This window comes from Scomber japonicus, chromosome 2 (genome assembly GCF_027409825.1).
Source record: "Scomber japonicus isolate fScoJap1 chromosome 2, fScoJap1.pri, whole genome shotgun sequence".
In the NCBI taxonomy this organism is placed as follows: Eukaryota; Metazoa; Chordata; class Actinopteri; order Scombriformes; family Scombridae; genus Scomber; species Scomber japonicus.
In genome coordinates, this window is record NC_070579.1 from 17,617,468 (window position 1) to 17,633,070 (window position 15,603).

Consider the following 15,603-nt stretch of genomic DNA (forward strand, 5'->3'; position numbering starts at 1 on the left):
CAAGATTTTATCACTGTATCCGTGACAAAGTCTGATATGTTGTATTTTATAATATATTAAAATGATAATAACCCAAAACTGAAGCCAAAAACCAAACATGAAGCATCCAGGGCCTGTGATTTATTTAATTTGCTTCATTTGGATCTCTTCAGTCTTACCTCAGGCCCCGCAGGCCTGCACTGTCTCTTTTTAGTATCTTAATAGGCCTATGATACCAGAAATCTTTTTTTCCCCCTCCATTCTCCTAATTTTACGATTTAAACCGAATCCAAGGTGAATGCAGGGAAAAAAACGCAGAAGAAAAATATATTTCAAGGGAATGAGGTTGTTCCTATTAGCGTGGTTTTAGGGTGGTGGCAGTGGTGGATGTAGGTAGGTAGCATCATTTCAAATTGTGCCAGAGAAAAAGTGGCGGCTAATTAAATTAAAGAAGTGCTGTAATGAGGCATGAACCGACAGTTTCTACAGAGTGGGAAGGAAAACAGCCACCTTGTATCGCACACAGATTTCTTTTTTTTTTTTTTTTTTGGCTGCAAACAAGAAATATAATGTTAAAGGTTTTTTTTTTTTTAATGAAAGGTTTGGTTGTTCGGGTCTGCCTGTGTGAAATCTTTCTAATTAACTCTCTCTCTTTCAGTGCGCGTGTGCCTGTATCCCGCTTGCGTGCGTGCTCGGACTTGCGTGTGTGTGTGTGTGTGTGTGAGTGTGTGTGTGTGTGTGTGTGTAAGTGCGCGCTTTCCGCTATACTCTGGAATGCAGCCAGTCTCGGCTCTTTTGAATCCACACTCGGCTTCCAAAACCCCAAAAGCCTTTGATCTTTTTTTTTCTCCGCTGTCTCCTTACCCGGAAGAGAACCCCTTCAGTCTCTCTCTCTCTCTCTCTCTCTCTCTCTCTCTCTCTCTCTCTCTCTCAGCTGGGATGAACGCACACGTGGAAATGTTGGCCCTGCTCCACACTCGGACCAAATTTAGTCATACAAAGGCGAGGGAGAGCGGGGAGGAGGAGAGGGGAGAGAGAGAGGGAGGAGGGAGTGATGTGGGAGAGGGGGGTTGGGGAGAGGGAGGGAGGGAGGGAGAGAGAGGGGAGGAAGGGGGGGAAGGGGGGGGGGGGTCGGGGATGAAAGAGCCAGCCGCTGCAAGATCAAAGGCAGCCGCGGCTCCGCCCCGCTAACCCCACCCCCGCGCTTTATAAAGATCTGCCTCCCCATCCCAACTTTGATTCTCACGCAATCTCTTGCTGCTCAGACAGACACAGAGAGCACGCCACTTCCACTGTGTGTTTAGTCTCTTTTGCCTTTATTTCCTCATGAAGTATGTGAGATTCAGGCACCCCTAAATTCTTCTGTTTTTTTCACACTTTGCATCATTGATCAATTACTTTTTATTTATTTATTCAGCACGTGCGTGAGTGTGTGTTTTATTTTACAGAAGAAAAAAAAAACATGGATTGAATTTTGCCTTGTCTTGTTTTTTAAAAAAAGTGTATATATTTTGGGGTTGATATCTAATGAATGAATCTAGTTATGAATGTTATATGAATGGATACAGTTTTATGGTTCCAGTCCTCACACATTTAGGATTACGTATCAGATATTTTAAGCTTAAATCTGATTTATTTTTTGGTAAAGACCCTTTGGCCTATTATTTCAATTATTTCGTTCCACCATAATATCACATTTCGTAGGCCTCTATGTATAGATATATATTGATGTATAATGTAACATAATTCCTCTGAATATGCGTGACAGACTATATATATATTTGCTCACATTTTTAGAACAAAATTAAAAACAAAATACAAAAAACCACAAGTGTGTCTTTAATATCGCTACACTGACAGAAATCTATTTAAAAGTGATTAAAACACACACACACACACACACACACACATACACACACATATATATGAACATGTGTCGCCAAATCTACACATAAGCTTTTTTAATAAATAAAAAACGACCCAAGGACGTTTTTTCTGTTATTCTGGCTTCAATTTTTTTTTCTACTGAAAATTACGCTATTGCCAATTCTTGCGTTTAGATGAAATTCCTCTCCTCCTACCTGTGTTATCTTATCATTTTTATTTATCGTGATTGTTTTAACCCATCACACTCAGTGCGTGTGTCAGCCTCACCTCTTCTTCTCCTTTTCTTCTCCTTCCCTCCTGTCTGCCCATTTGTTGTGAGCAGCTGAGTATAAATCTCTCTCTCAGGAGGAGTGTCAATCGGTGCGGTGTCAATCTGAGCCTCGGCTTCCCTTTCATCTCTCCTTCCTCCCAGTGACTGAGAGAGAGAGAGAGAAAAGAGGAGGAGGAGGAGGAGGGAGCACAGCTACATTACCAACACACACATACACACACTGGTTACATTACACTGTGGAAGCACTGCGGGAGCAGTGGGAAGTCGGTCCACGGCGTTTCTCCTCTCTATCTTCCTTTTTTTGATTGTTTTATGACTTTTGCTTTAATCCCTCCTCATCCGACCATCTCCGAGGATGTATTTTTAAAGCATGAAAGCGATCCACTGCTAAGCTTATCGTCTCGTCTAAGTGTTAAAACTGTGTTTTCTTCCAGTTGCACATCCATCAGTTACCTTTTCACCTCCAGACGGTGTTTTGGTTTTGTTAAGTCTCCTGTTTTTTTTTTCACTTTCAAGGACGTCTCAGCTCTTCACTGGACCACCGAGGAAATATTCGTTCTCTTATAAATGCACTTTTTTTTTTTTAAACGTTGAGACATTTCTACACTACAGGACCATATCCGTCGTCGGTTGTGTGTGTGTGTGTGTGTGTTGACTGAAGAAGTGATGAGATTTTAACTCGTGGTTTGTCTCTCTTTCTTTTCTTTTCTTTTTTTTTTTTTTTTTTTTTTTCTCCTCATGACATTGAGGCGTGCACCGGACATTCATTGTGACCCTTCACATCTCAAGTGTTTCAGGTGTGACTTTGAGTCCTCCTAGTTAAAGTTTTGCTGGTGAGAAAGGACGCCGACACAAGCCTCACTCCTCCTGTTGCTCCGTTTCAAAACACACCGGCAGCGTGTTCACGGTCGACGGTCCGGTGAAAGCAGAGGGACGTTTCCCCCACACTCGGTTTCGGGGGGATATTAGTGGGGAGTTTTTCCCTCTTTATAGTTTGGGGACAGTGCTGGCGCGTGTGTTGCTATTAGTTTTCTTGGTGAAACAAACAGAGTAAAAAAAAAAAAAGAGAGAAAGAAAAGAAAATTAAAAATGCCACAGTTATCAGGCGGCGGCGGAGACCCGGAGCTGTGCGCCACAGACGAAATGATCCCGTTCAAAGACGAAGGTGACCCACAGAAAGAGCAAATCTTCGCCGAGCTCAGCCACTCGGAGGAAGAGGGAGACCTGGCGGACATCAAGTCATCTCTGGTCAACGAGTCGGAGAGCAGCCCCAACAGCAACAGCCACGATGTAAGTGATCTCTCTCTCTCTCTCTCTCTCTCTCTGTGTTAGTGTGTGTTTGTGTGTGTGTGTGTTTTCACTCGTGGTGAATGATGAGGGAGAGGGGAAGGTGTGTTATCAACTCTGAACTCCATCAGAGAGGGGAAACAGCCTGCAGCGGCCTGTAAACAAAGTTATTTTAGCCCCATCAACCATTAAAATATCTGCCTTTCATTTAGCTTTCAACACTGTGATATGAATGACTCTGATGTTGTCTGAACACTTTGTTTACCTAAAATGATTGCTGAAAAATGAACAAAAACAAGCCCACAATTATTCTCTTCCCTTTGAAAAACCCCTGCTCATTTAGCCTTTTATCACATCTGAGGCTAAAATAAAATTCAAGCTGACTTTCAGGTGCATTTACGGCCACCACTGTCTCAATGTGTGTATTTAATTTTTATAAAAAGAAATCAATTTAAAAGATGCTACTTAAAGTCTGCAGAACCAGGTGTACCAAACTGCACCTTGTGTCCTTAAACCATGAAGATTCTCTCCTAAATACTTCATCCTTAACACCTAATCATCTCACGAGTGGGTATACTAAAGGCCTAAGTGTGTGCTTGACCCTCTGAGTCTGAATTTGCCTGTGCAATTTAAATTGGGAAGAGTACAAAAGATATTTTAAAGATGTCAGGCTTAGAATTGGGGCCTCGTGTGCTGCCAGTGACAAGCAGGCTAATAGCTGTGTTTGCTTTGGTATAACCCTCAGCAGCTGTAAACACCAGCACACAAATCTGTTCAGCACATGTGGCTTAAAACCTATTGACAAACAGGATGATTAATTAACTTACCTCAAAAGGTCCTGAGGACAAAAAAATAACAGTGAGTCATTTTACTGCCTGGATGTGATGTTCGCATTTATATATTCCTGATAATTCCTAATAATAATATTATTCTAGGCTGCTCACAATTTTTTTTTTTTGCATGTTTTTTTAAGACTGAGAATTTGTATTAAACATTCTACATTTTGCCTGATCTTATTTGGCCAGATTAAAGATATTACAAAGGCTATGTGGCAGTGAAATTGTTAAATGTATAACTCTGTATGTGAATGCATTAAGAATCTCTACGGAAGAATTATTAATGATGCATTTTTAATATTTCTAAAATTATAACAAAGTGATCCACACTCACGCCTAATATTCCAGTGACATAGGTTGGATTTTATTAGCACACACATACACACACACACACACACACACACACACACACACACACACACATACACAAGAAACATCACAGGTAAAAATTTGAGTTTTTCCATTTTCTTTCTGCATCCATGTGACCATGCACTGAGCTCAAGATGCAGGCTGCAGCTTCCCCATCGTAAAGTTTAGTCGGCTGTTTTGTCATTAACCGCAGTGTTAATTGAATTTTTGGGCACATCCCAAACGAGACGGCACACATTCACCACCGAATGTCCTAGAGATGCACGAGACAGAGGCTGAATGTTAATTAGGAATCCAGTGAAGTTCCCCTCGCTCAGCTTGAAGCCATCCTGAGGGGTCTTAACTCCAAAAACGAGGTCCCCTTCCCAATTCACAGTCGAGAAGAGAAAGAAAATAGAATGTGCAAAGTGCAATGGATTTTTCCTTTTCTTTTTTTTTTAAGGGTAAAAACAATTTCCTCCTTTTTTTTATGGGATGATTTTTACTTCACTTTCCACAGAGCTTTTTAAATTATAACACAAATACACTCTATTTATTTGAATTTAGAAGGAGGCTTAAAACCGAGAAATGAAAATGAGAGTGGACCTATGGTATTGAAAACAAGTTAATTTGTAAGCTCCTTAAGGACATGAAGCTTAATTAAGTGGTTCTTTTGAAGCTTTGATGCAGGCTGCTCCATCACCCCTCTATAGATAGTGTTGTGTGTGTGTGTGTATATGAGTGTATGAGTGTATGTGTGTATGTGTGTGTGTGTGTATTAGAATGTGTTCTGCTTTGGTGACGAGCAAAGGGAAGGGACGGCAGTATTTGTCCCAGCAGTATTTGTGGTTGTCTGACCGTATCAGCATGTCTTGTGTGTGTGTAACTGTGTTTGAAGGCCCCTCCTAATTGATTCACCCATCACTTCTTTTTCTTTTTCCCCCCTTCTTTTTTTACAGGCAGCTAGACAGTCCCAAATACCGCAAGATTCATATCACGAAAAACACAGAGACCATCCGGATGATGGTAAGTGACACAGCCTTAAGCAAGGAACTGGTTAAGTCAGCGTGTTTTATAGGACAGCATGCCATTTAGCTGCAATAAAACACAACTGCTTCACATTTTCAAATCATTTTCGCCGTAGCTTGGGAAGTTGAGGTGAGAGGGTGAAGAAGCACCACCTCGATTTCCTGACACTGTTGCACTATTGCTCACAGAGAGATAGTTTCTGATCCAAGTCTAGTCAGGACATGCTATACCTTCATGCTATACCTCCATAGATGAGGGTGCCTGCAGAAATTCAAAACAAAGACTAGAACTACGTTTTTTTTTGTTTTTAAGTGGTTGGATATGCATTTTGTCCTCATGTTTTAATTTTTTAGTGATCATTAGAGACACACATGGGATTAGCTACAATTGAAGATCATTCAAAATCACATCTCTATCTGGCTCTTGTGTTTTTCATTATGCAATTACCCCAATAAACCATTCCCCCAGCTCTCTCCGGTTGCACTGTCACATGCAACATGTTGCTGCCGCTCGGGGCTCCTTGCTCTCTGGCTATTGTAGGCTGACCCTGCTGCTGCATGTCATTATTAGGACTTTTGAGGAGGAGTGTGTCTCCTCTTTGTTCCCCTTTCACTCCTGAATAGCATCCCCTCAAACCCAAACACTAGCTTTCTTCACAACAGGATCCATGTTGCCATCAGGCTAAATACCACAAACACACACCCCCCCCCCCACACACTCCCCAGGCCTTATTACGCAGTGTGCAGTTGAGTGGCGAGTGGCGTGTATTGAGATCTCTTGTATAAAGCCCCCCTCTTAGGTCAAAGGCATAGAAGAACAGTTGGGGCGTCTCCTGTTTTGACACAGTCTGTATGTTCTTCTAATTGGTGCTAATTGGCACAGAGGGGCTCCATTGTTCCTCTGTATAATACAACCCTCCTCTCCAAGACGGGAAGAAAGGGCACAAACAAAAGGCTGAGGCAAAATAGGGCACGGGTTAAAGCGATCGACAGCGATATCATTACCGCATCAAAAAGGCAGACGAACTTTGTGTTCAGCGTTCTCATTATGACTTAGCTGATACGTATTAACTGAAGCACATTTAGAATTTGTCATTCTGAAGATTTGTTGATGTGGTTAAGAGAATAAAAGTTTTGGTGGTGATAATAAAATTGAAAATAACCTAATAAAGTTATTAAAGATCTGACCTTTTGTATGAATGCTTTATATATATATCTGTGAGCCTCACGCTAATGCTCAATAAATTGTCTGTTTTCCACCTTTTTTTATTAGGAAAGCATCAAGACATGTACAGTAAAGGCCATCCGTACTCGGGTTATCCAGGCTACATCATGATGAGCAACATGAACAACGACTCCTACATGAACAATGGCTCCCTCTCGCCGCCCATGCCCAGAACGGTCAGTACCAGCTCTTTCTTTTTTTCTTTTTTTTTTTTTACAAGTCAGTCTATGATATGAAATGCTGTTGGTGTAAAGCTTTGAGAATAAGTACCAAAACATAGCTGGACATCACTACACTTGAATGTCATTAAAGAGCACAAAAGTGTGAAGCGTTACTCATTTTGCAAGGAAACGATGTGAAATTAGTAAAATCAAGATTTGTTTTTATTTATTTTTTAACCAGGGATGAGAAAACAAAGCAAAAACAAACAGGAAGGTGATGGTAGACTAGCATAGATTTAACTGTATGCTACACCTGCTTAGGTTCATCTCCAACTTATTTATTAGTTTGCGGTTTTAAAAAAAACATGAGCTGTAGTTAGATGACTTACTGTAAATGCTGTCATAGCAACACTACTTATTGTGGTAAATGTTACCAGCATCCAGTCATATCTTGCTCAATTTCATCCAGAGTTGGAGGCAGAAGCACAAAGCATCAGGCGGCCTGTTGCTCCACCTGCTCACACACTCTTAAAACATGACTGGAAACTCTCCCTTTTAAAACAAATTATTTATTGTGTTGAAAATCATTCATGGTTTCAGTTGTGTGCACAATCCATACAACATAAACAACTACAAATTGCAAAAAATTAAATTTCAATACTGAAATCTCACGCATTTTCTGTTTTTGAGCTTCTGGATTTTGTCGCTTTTCTCCATTTCTTTCAGAGAAGTTATGTAGAATTATTATAGTGACAAACAAGCAGGGATAAAACAGCGTAGCTTACTAAAGATTTCAGGTAAAACGCATGCACTTTGATGTATTAGCAATTAAACTTGAGCTGTCTGACATATTTCTAGAACTGTTTAGTAAGAAAACCATCCCTGTAAAATCATAAAGATTTAATCAATTTCAAATCAAAGAATTAGTTATTAAAAGGCTGCATTTCAGGTAGAATTTAAATCTAAATATACCCTTCCCGTGTTCGTAATGTGTTGCTCTTTTGTTGTGTCTCAGTGTGATATTTACCCCCTTTGTACCAGCAACTGTTGACACCCGTCCCCTTGACAACCATATGTGACCCTTGGAAACCAAATGCCTGCCATTCTTTCCAGAAGATTAACATGAGATATACAGTATTTCTCATCTTGTTAAAATCTTAAGTGATGCATGTCTACACGACTCAAGTAAGCCCTCTAATTAGCCCAGCATGACTGAGGAGGCCTGGTAGGCAAACTCCAGTCTGCGAGGCTGCCCTGCAGAGGAGTTTATAGTACTGTCCAGGGGTGGCGTGTGTTGTTGCAGATATCGTCCCTGTAACGGTATTAATTTCAGGCCAGCTGCAGGTCTCTCTCTCTCTCTCTGGCGGCTTCCTGTGTCTGTCCCGTTTGCAAATTTTCTCCTCCAAGACAGACATAAAACGCAGGGCACACCAGCAGCTGTCCACTCTAATCCTGTTTTGTCCATGCACATGTCTCTGTATCACACTTGGGAAGACAACCAGCCTCAGTCTGGCCACGGTTTGGTGCCTCCATACAGGAAACACTCACACATGCTGCAAAAGAACCAAAAGCCTTGGGTTGTTTGTGCTTTTTGCATTGCGTCTGAGTTAATTTCATCAGGGCTAAGTTGTGAAATGTGAGTTCTGTGTTATTATAAGAATCGACTTTCGGCAGCAGATGTGATTGTCGGGGGCAGACGCCACATGCTGTGTGTAAAGGATCTTCATTCACACGCAACTCTATCACGGAATGATGTTAAAATTGCATTGCTTCCCTTCTGCCAAAGTTGCAGAGGGTAAAGGTATGTGACATTGCGGAGCAAACATGATCCAGATTACCTCATGATTCGCCCTCTTCAGTGTACAAATAGAATCGTTTATGAAATGTGGGGTATGATGCTTTCCAAATTCTCTTTTTATGGCTTATTTTCTGGTCAATTTTATCAATTATTCCATTGTACACACTGAAAAACTTGAAGAGGTCTGTATGGAGACCAGCTGACTGTATGAGAGGAAATTACCCCTCACTGCAGATGAATTAAGCCAGGCAGTTAGGCTGCGTACTTGCTGCCAAAACTTTTAAAGCCTCACTTTCATTTCATTTACCATGGCTGCTTTTTTTTCACCCAATTTTCCCCCTCATCCTGTCTTCAATAAAACGGTAGTCATTTTATATACGTTTCTCTCACTTATCCAATAAAAAGAGCCGGGGCTTGGTGGAAGGATCACGGAACATGAGTCCTCTGGCTTTCTCACTGATGTCAGCTTGCTGCCTCTGCTGCTGGCCACCGCAGCCACAGTATCTGCAGGCCTGGGATCGGTTTTCACCGAGATCAAAGGCACATTCTCTTTCATTCTCTTCCATCCCCAGCCCCGCTGCCGCCCCCAATCCCAGTAGTTTAGATTGATTTCCATTGACCATGACATTCCTGCACATGCTGTCCAGTCATGATGGAGCTGTTGGGAGTTGCTGATTGTCAGCAGATTTTAAGGGGGTTCCAGCTTGAGGAGTCGCCTCTGCCACAAGAGCTAAGATTTTGGTGTGAAGATGCTGGATTGTGTTTAGTTGCATGTACTCGGCCCCTTCAGAGAGTCACTGGTGTGTTATGAATGATGTTTATGTAAACCTATAGCTGTTTTTAGGATGTGGAGTCTGCAGGGTTTCCTGAGCAAAAAGGTCAGTTAGCACAGACTGTTTCGTCATTATGTGATGTGCCTCCTTCTTTTGGAGGAGAAAAAAATGCATTGTGTTTAATGTACATGATGCTTGGAACTGATGCCTAATTAGCTATATGTAACTTGAAGTGTGTACGCTGCAGCATTTTCCAAACATTCACCATCATGTTGTCATTTTGATTTACATGAACACACAAACAGGTTATTGGAAGTAATCCACTGAATGCAGGTAATCAGCTGGTATATTTTATATGTATTAGTGATATATGCAACACTTGGACATGGACTGATGACACAGATGTGGAAATATAGTTGAATTTTACAAATGTTGTAGATTTCAATTAAACCCATTAATTATTTCAGGTTTAGTCAGTGCTGGGATTTCACTTTAGGACACGCACAGCTATGTAAAATGATCTTTCCTGTCATCCCATTACAAATCTATTACAATGTTATCTCTGTCCTGTGTCTTCATCTTCACATATGGACACAATAGAAACCTAAGTCAACATGTTTTAAAGAAAACGGATTTCTTCAGCAGGAATCTGTTTTAATCAAGTTTGTCTCAATCCTTTATCCTGCTTATGAAAAACATGTTGCTTATTTAAATGATGACATTAAAGAAAATGAATCATCACAGAAAGCAGACCATAATCTGATCACTAAATTACAAGTAAACACCGTAATTGTCTTTATCAAGGATGAGTGAGGGTTTAGAAAATGTTAAAAGTCCACATGTAATGATTCATATTCCTGCTGTTTTATACTTTGACCCTTTGGTGTTTTGAAACTGGGAAAGATGATGATATGATGATAGGGGAGGAGTGTGTGTGCTGTGTGTCTTCTGTCTTCCAAATTGTCTTTTACAATTTTTTGGTCAGAATCATCATAAAAGCTCCCATCACGTTTGTGACGTGTAGTCTCCAAAGAGGCTCAGGCTGTCGTCAGGTTTGGTTTGATCATGCGAGGAAGAAGATAACTTTGTCGCTTTGAGGTGTTTATCTTTGAGTAAGTGGCCCTTTAGCTTCTCAAACTCAAGTGAGAATTAAGAAATGACAGCTGCTAAATAAAGATCACTACGCATGTGAAAGGCAGTGCATATTTTTAAATGACCTGAAATCTATCTGCCTTCAATCTCAACACCTACCCTTGATGAAACTCCTGTTCTACATGCTCTACAATAGGTTTAAAGAAATCTTACAAACCGTGAGCTCATGACATCCCACCACACTGCTTTTGAGTAAACTCCTAAATGCATGGTTGACAAGATAAAAAAACATGGCTACGTATTCTTAGCTCTGAAATGTTGATTAGAGCAGAGATACAGTACAAGGTTTTCACCTGACTGAAGATGTGCAGGTCGCCAGCTGTGTTAGAACTGTCTTGTGGTCTTGGGTGACTGCTTTAGGAGAGGAACGGATAGAATTGCTGATTTTTTAATTTTTATTTGATTTTTTTGAAGCAGGAGTTTTGCTGCCATGGTGGGGAGCGTTTAGAGAGCTCCCTCTCTTTCGTGGTGCACTCTTTTTCCCTTTGGACCGTCAATTGCAGATCCTCATGGCGAGAAAGAGTGGGTGGAAGGGGGGGGAGGGTGCAGTGCTTTACTTTCCTTTGATGTAGTGGGAACGTGACGGATCTGCTAGCCAGTGTCTCGCAGCGTGGAATCACTAACCCAGGCTTACCTAACGGGATTTGGTAGGACCGCTCTGGTGTCCCTCAGTGCCATGTGTGTCCTGAGCTCATGCCCCCAGCTCTACCGTGGAAGATCCCTGTTAAAGAGAACACTGCATTTACCAGCAGCCTTCCATGTCCACTAAATGTTCTATATGGCAGCTTATAGCACCTTCTGTAGGTTTAAAAAAAAAAGTCTCACTACATGGGTGAACATGCTGCGTGAAGTTCACTAGAGTTGAATGTAGCATTTTGCTTTAAAGCAGCTGGACTCCATATGATCATCGCTCATCACACTGTCACCTCATATCATTTTCTATAAGCAGTCTACAGTACAGTACAGTACAGTATAGTCTATATGTTCGTTTATTATGGTCTAAAACAAAATTAAAATATATGAACTGTCAAAAGGTAGTAATATAATCGCCTTATTTTATACCATATATACCAAATCAGTAAATTTCTTCAGTCAAGCGGCGCATGTATCAAAGAGTCACGCTGACGTTGATGTCATCTGTTGTGCAGCTCTATCAAACAGTGAAATATGTGTGTACACATGAAGGACAGCACGGGGGACCTCCCACAGAAGAAACACTTGGCCTTCTTAGATTCTTTGTAGTGCCGCCGGGTCTCTTGGTGTTTTATAAACAGCGCCATTAACGCCAAGGTTTCCTTCTCGTCCACCACTGTACGGTGATGCTGGTTGACACATTTACTCCATATGCACGGCGCTAATGACGCCATGTGGTTGCAATCACCTGATCAGAGTGTTTCATCTTGTTAAATGGAGCTCAGCGGAGTGATTGTCTACACAGACCTGCAGATATGCGTTGTTGTGTTTTAGATGAGAACCAAAAATAAGACAATGAAGGTTGAAGTTCTGGATGATTACTTTTTCTTGGTAGTGTTGGTGCATTCTGATTGATGTCGGAGAGCATAAAAAATTCAGTGTATGTGTAGACTCTTAAACGTGTGATAAATGGATGAAATAGTTTTTGTTCATATTCTTTATATCAGTCACTTTATTTAATATTTACAAGTCATATTATGATGATTATTATTATTACTATTGTTAAAACAATTAAAAGGAAGACCCTAAAGTGGTGTCTTTACATCATATTGTATTAAACAAATTTTGTGAGATGGAGTGAGCATAGCATAGATATAATCAGATCTCTGACTGTTGTCTTTCTGTCTGTGACCACTTCAAAAATGAATGACGCAAATGAAAGCCGGCTATAGACAAAGTCATTAACAAGTGTTCAAAGCTGAAGCTGAAAATGTGTATTTCTATATGTGTCTCAGAAAAGCAATCGGGAGTGTCATGGTTGGTGAGCATGACACTCAGGCACACACTTAACCCCCTGTTGATGTTTATTTTGGGGCATGTGTTACTGCTCAAAGCCAAGCACTCATAGATGATGACACTTTCTTCGCTCCCCATCCTCCCACTGAATTGGATGAAGCTTAACCAATCAGGCAGGGCTTGCCTGGAGCCAGCCAGTCAGGCTTCCATGGACAGACCCGCAACACCTGCTCAGAGGGTTTCACTCTACACCAGCAGCCTGCCGCTGATCTCCAGGGTCAGTGGAGGGCCTCGCCAAGGTTGTCCCTCATGCCCAGTTCTGTTTGAATGGTCTGGGTGTGGACTTCCTGTAAGGGTGGATCAGAAATGGAGTCAAGAGGGCAGCATGTGCATGTGTGGTGTGTTATTGCCAGTTCTTTGTGCAATTCCTTCTGTTATGACTGTGCATAGTTTAAAGGGGTAGTGGGTGAAGTGGTTGTCTCTTGCCAAAGATGTTGTTGTAGTTAAAGAATGGGGCTGCAAGCCTGCGTTGATTACACTCCAGATTGAATACATTTTAAAATCATGCATCAAAACTGGTTTTATTGTTGTTTGTTTTTCCCAAAAATATGCCCCTACAGCATAAATTTTACTTGATTGACCCGGTTTAGCCATGATTGAAGCTTGAAGCCTAACAGCAGTCCTTCAAAGCTGCTCACAATACATCACTGTTTCCTTATACAGCCATAAAATGAGTAAAAACATGAATAGCTTGATTGACTTCATCCTGACAGTGTGTAGGTCTAATATAGAGGCAAGCAGTGTTCCAGCTAGTAAACTGCAGCAAGGGGAACAATAGGACCACAGGAGTGAAACATGGGTGCAAATCCTGCCGGCTGTGTCCAGACTTCAGAGAAGCAGAAACAGCCCACACTTTGTCCAGCTAAGAAATAGAGCTATGATCAATAGCTGCTCTGTTGTATGAAGTTGGTCAGTCTGTGGCGCGCTCTCCCTCCCTCCTCTTTGCTGTTACATATTTTTCAGAAGCTCATTATTTCTTTCTGCTGTGGGTGTGAGTGCTAAAGAGGCTCACATGCAATGTGTATCTGACAGCGTTGAAATATTAATGGTCCCCAGTGTAGGAGGTTGGTATAGGGCCTGCATAGTTACAGTACAAAGGGTGCCTTCTCGCCACCAGGCTTTATTAGCCAAGCTGTTAAATGAATAGATGGATATAGCTTGCACTCTTTCTTCATGCCTCCTTTTGTGTTTTCGCGCTAAACATCAAACCATTTTTCTTTTCGTCTAAAAAATTTCCAACACATACGCTAAACGGGTATTAGACGCAGACTCATATGTGCAAACCCACACACACACACACACACACACACACACACACACACACACACACACACACACACACACACACACACACACACACACACACACAAACACATAGACAGAGAGAGAGACCTTAAGAAGTACACTACGCTGTTGAGCTTTCTGTGGGAGGACAAAGAGGAGGGCTTTGCTATCAGTTCATTTTGTGTGGTCTTGGCCATAAAAAACACCCTGTTCTTTGACTGTGAAAAAAGCCTGTCTTTAATTTTTGGGAAACCCATAAAAGTTTGTCGCTCCTTTCATATCGGCAGCAGAATTGAAAACAAATGCTACATTCTGCCCTCCTCTCCTTTGAACTAGCCAATTATGGAGTTGTGAAAATAAAAATCAGTCTGTAGATCTCTCCCCCCCCCCTCCTTTTCTTTCCTTCCTTCTCTTTTTCCCCCCTTCCCTCCCTTTTTCTTCCTTGTTCACTTTCTTTTTTTTACCCTCCTCCCCCCTTGTTTTTGAAGAAACCGAGGGGGATCACTGATGTCAAAGTCAAAACCAAGAGCATTAAGAAAACTGGCGAAATGCAATACAGCTGCAATCCGACATGACGCTAGAAAATAGGGCTGAGGAGCAGAAAGCCTCTCTCCCGTATTCCCAGGGCGCGCAACTGCTCCCGGCCTTGGCTTTGATCTCTTCAAAGCCTCCTGCCTCCTACTAGATGGAGAGTCTTGGCTGCCGCTCGTGAGCGCTGGAGAGAGGCAGGGAGGGAGGTGGGGTGGGGGTGTTTTGGGGGGAGCCGTCGTCTTTTCCTTTCCAGGGCTGAAATCAATCACGGTGCCGAGGCAATTATGTGTAATTCAACCCCAGCCAGATTAGTGACTCTTGTTACCTGAGCGACCGGAGCTCTGTAATCTGTGAGACACACCGGCCTCACTAGCGAAGGAGTAGCCAGGAACAGGCGAGGGCACTTGAGGGAAAGGAGGGGACTGAAGGGAGAGGGAGAGGTGCTGAAAAGCAAGCTGCCATGCTGCTGTCCAGCAGAGCAGAAAATCAGAGTACAATGGGGTGATTACACTTGCAGATGTAGCCATATTTATGACAAGGTGGATCGAGAGAACAGAGAGAATGATGAGCGCTGATTGCCATGGAGCTCGCTAGTTAGCGTGCTAACGAGCCAGGTCTCTTTTGTGTTAAAACATGTGCGTTATGTCACCTCCACTGCGGTTCCCGTCCTCCCCCACCATTCACCGCCCTGTCCCCCCTCCAGTGCCATATCTCTATCCCTCATGCCCTCTGCAGTCGGCTCCGAAATGCAAGCTTGGCCAAGACTCCAGCCCCAGGCGCCCAATTTACTATGGCTGGAGAAAAACTCGGTGGCCCCAAGTCACAGAGGAAAACAGCAGAGCTGAATGCTGCTCTTTCCCTGCTGCTGCAGTTCGTCTGATCTGTGCAACTGTTTCAGTGTCTTAACACACAGCAGTGTAACAATTTACACCCCTCTGCTTTTTTATGTGGCTTACTGAGGAGATTTATCCCAATTATGTTTGCTTCTAGTTTAGGCAAATCTAGAATGTGGTAAGAGTCTGATGCTCATGACTAATACCACATAGCGTACGTT

At 42.1% G+C, this 15,603-nt stretch overlaps 1 protein-coding gene across 1 annotated transcript in view; it reads left to right on the forward strand.

The window, feature by feature from the left end:
- Positions 1–3,226: 3,226 nt before the first annotated feature.
- The window catches only part of lef1 (lymphoid enhancer-binding factor 1), a 41,212-nt gene continuing 28,835 nt past the window's right edge, over positions 3,227–15,603 (forward strand). Inside the window, exons 1-3 of the mRNA XM_053339981.1 lie at positions 3,227–3,427; positions 5,568–5,634; positions 6,910–7,037. Of these exons, the coding sequence (XP_053195956.1) occupies positions 3,227–3,427; positions 5,568–5,634; positions 6,910–7,037 (396 nt within the window). The remainder of the gene's footprint in view (positions 3,428–5,567; positions 5,635–6,909; positions 7,038–15,603) is intronic.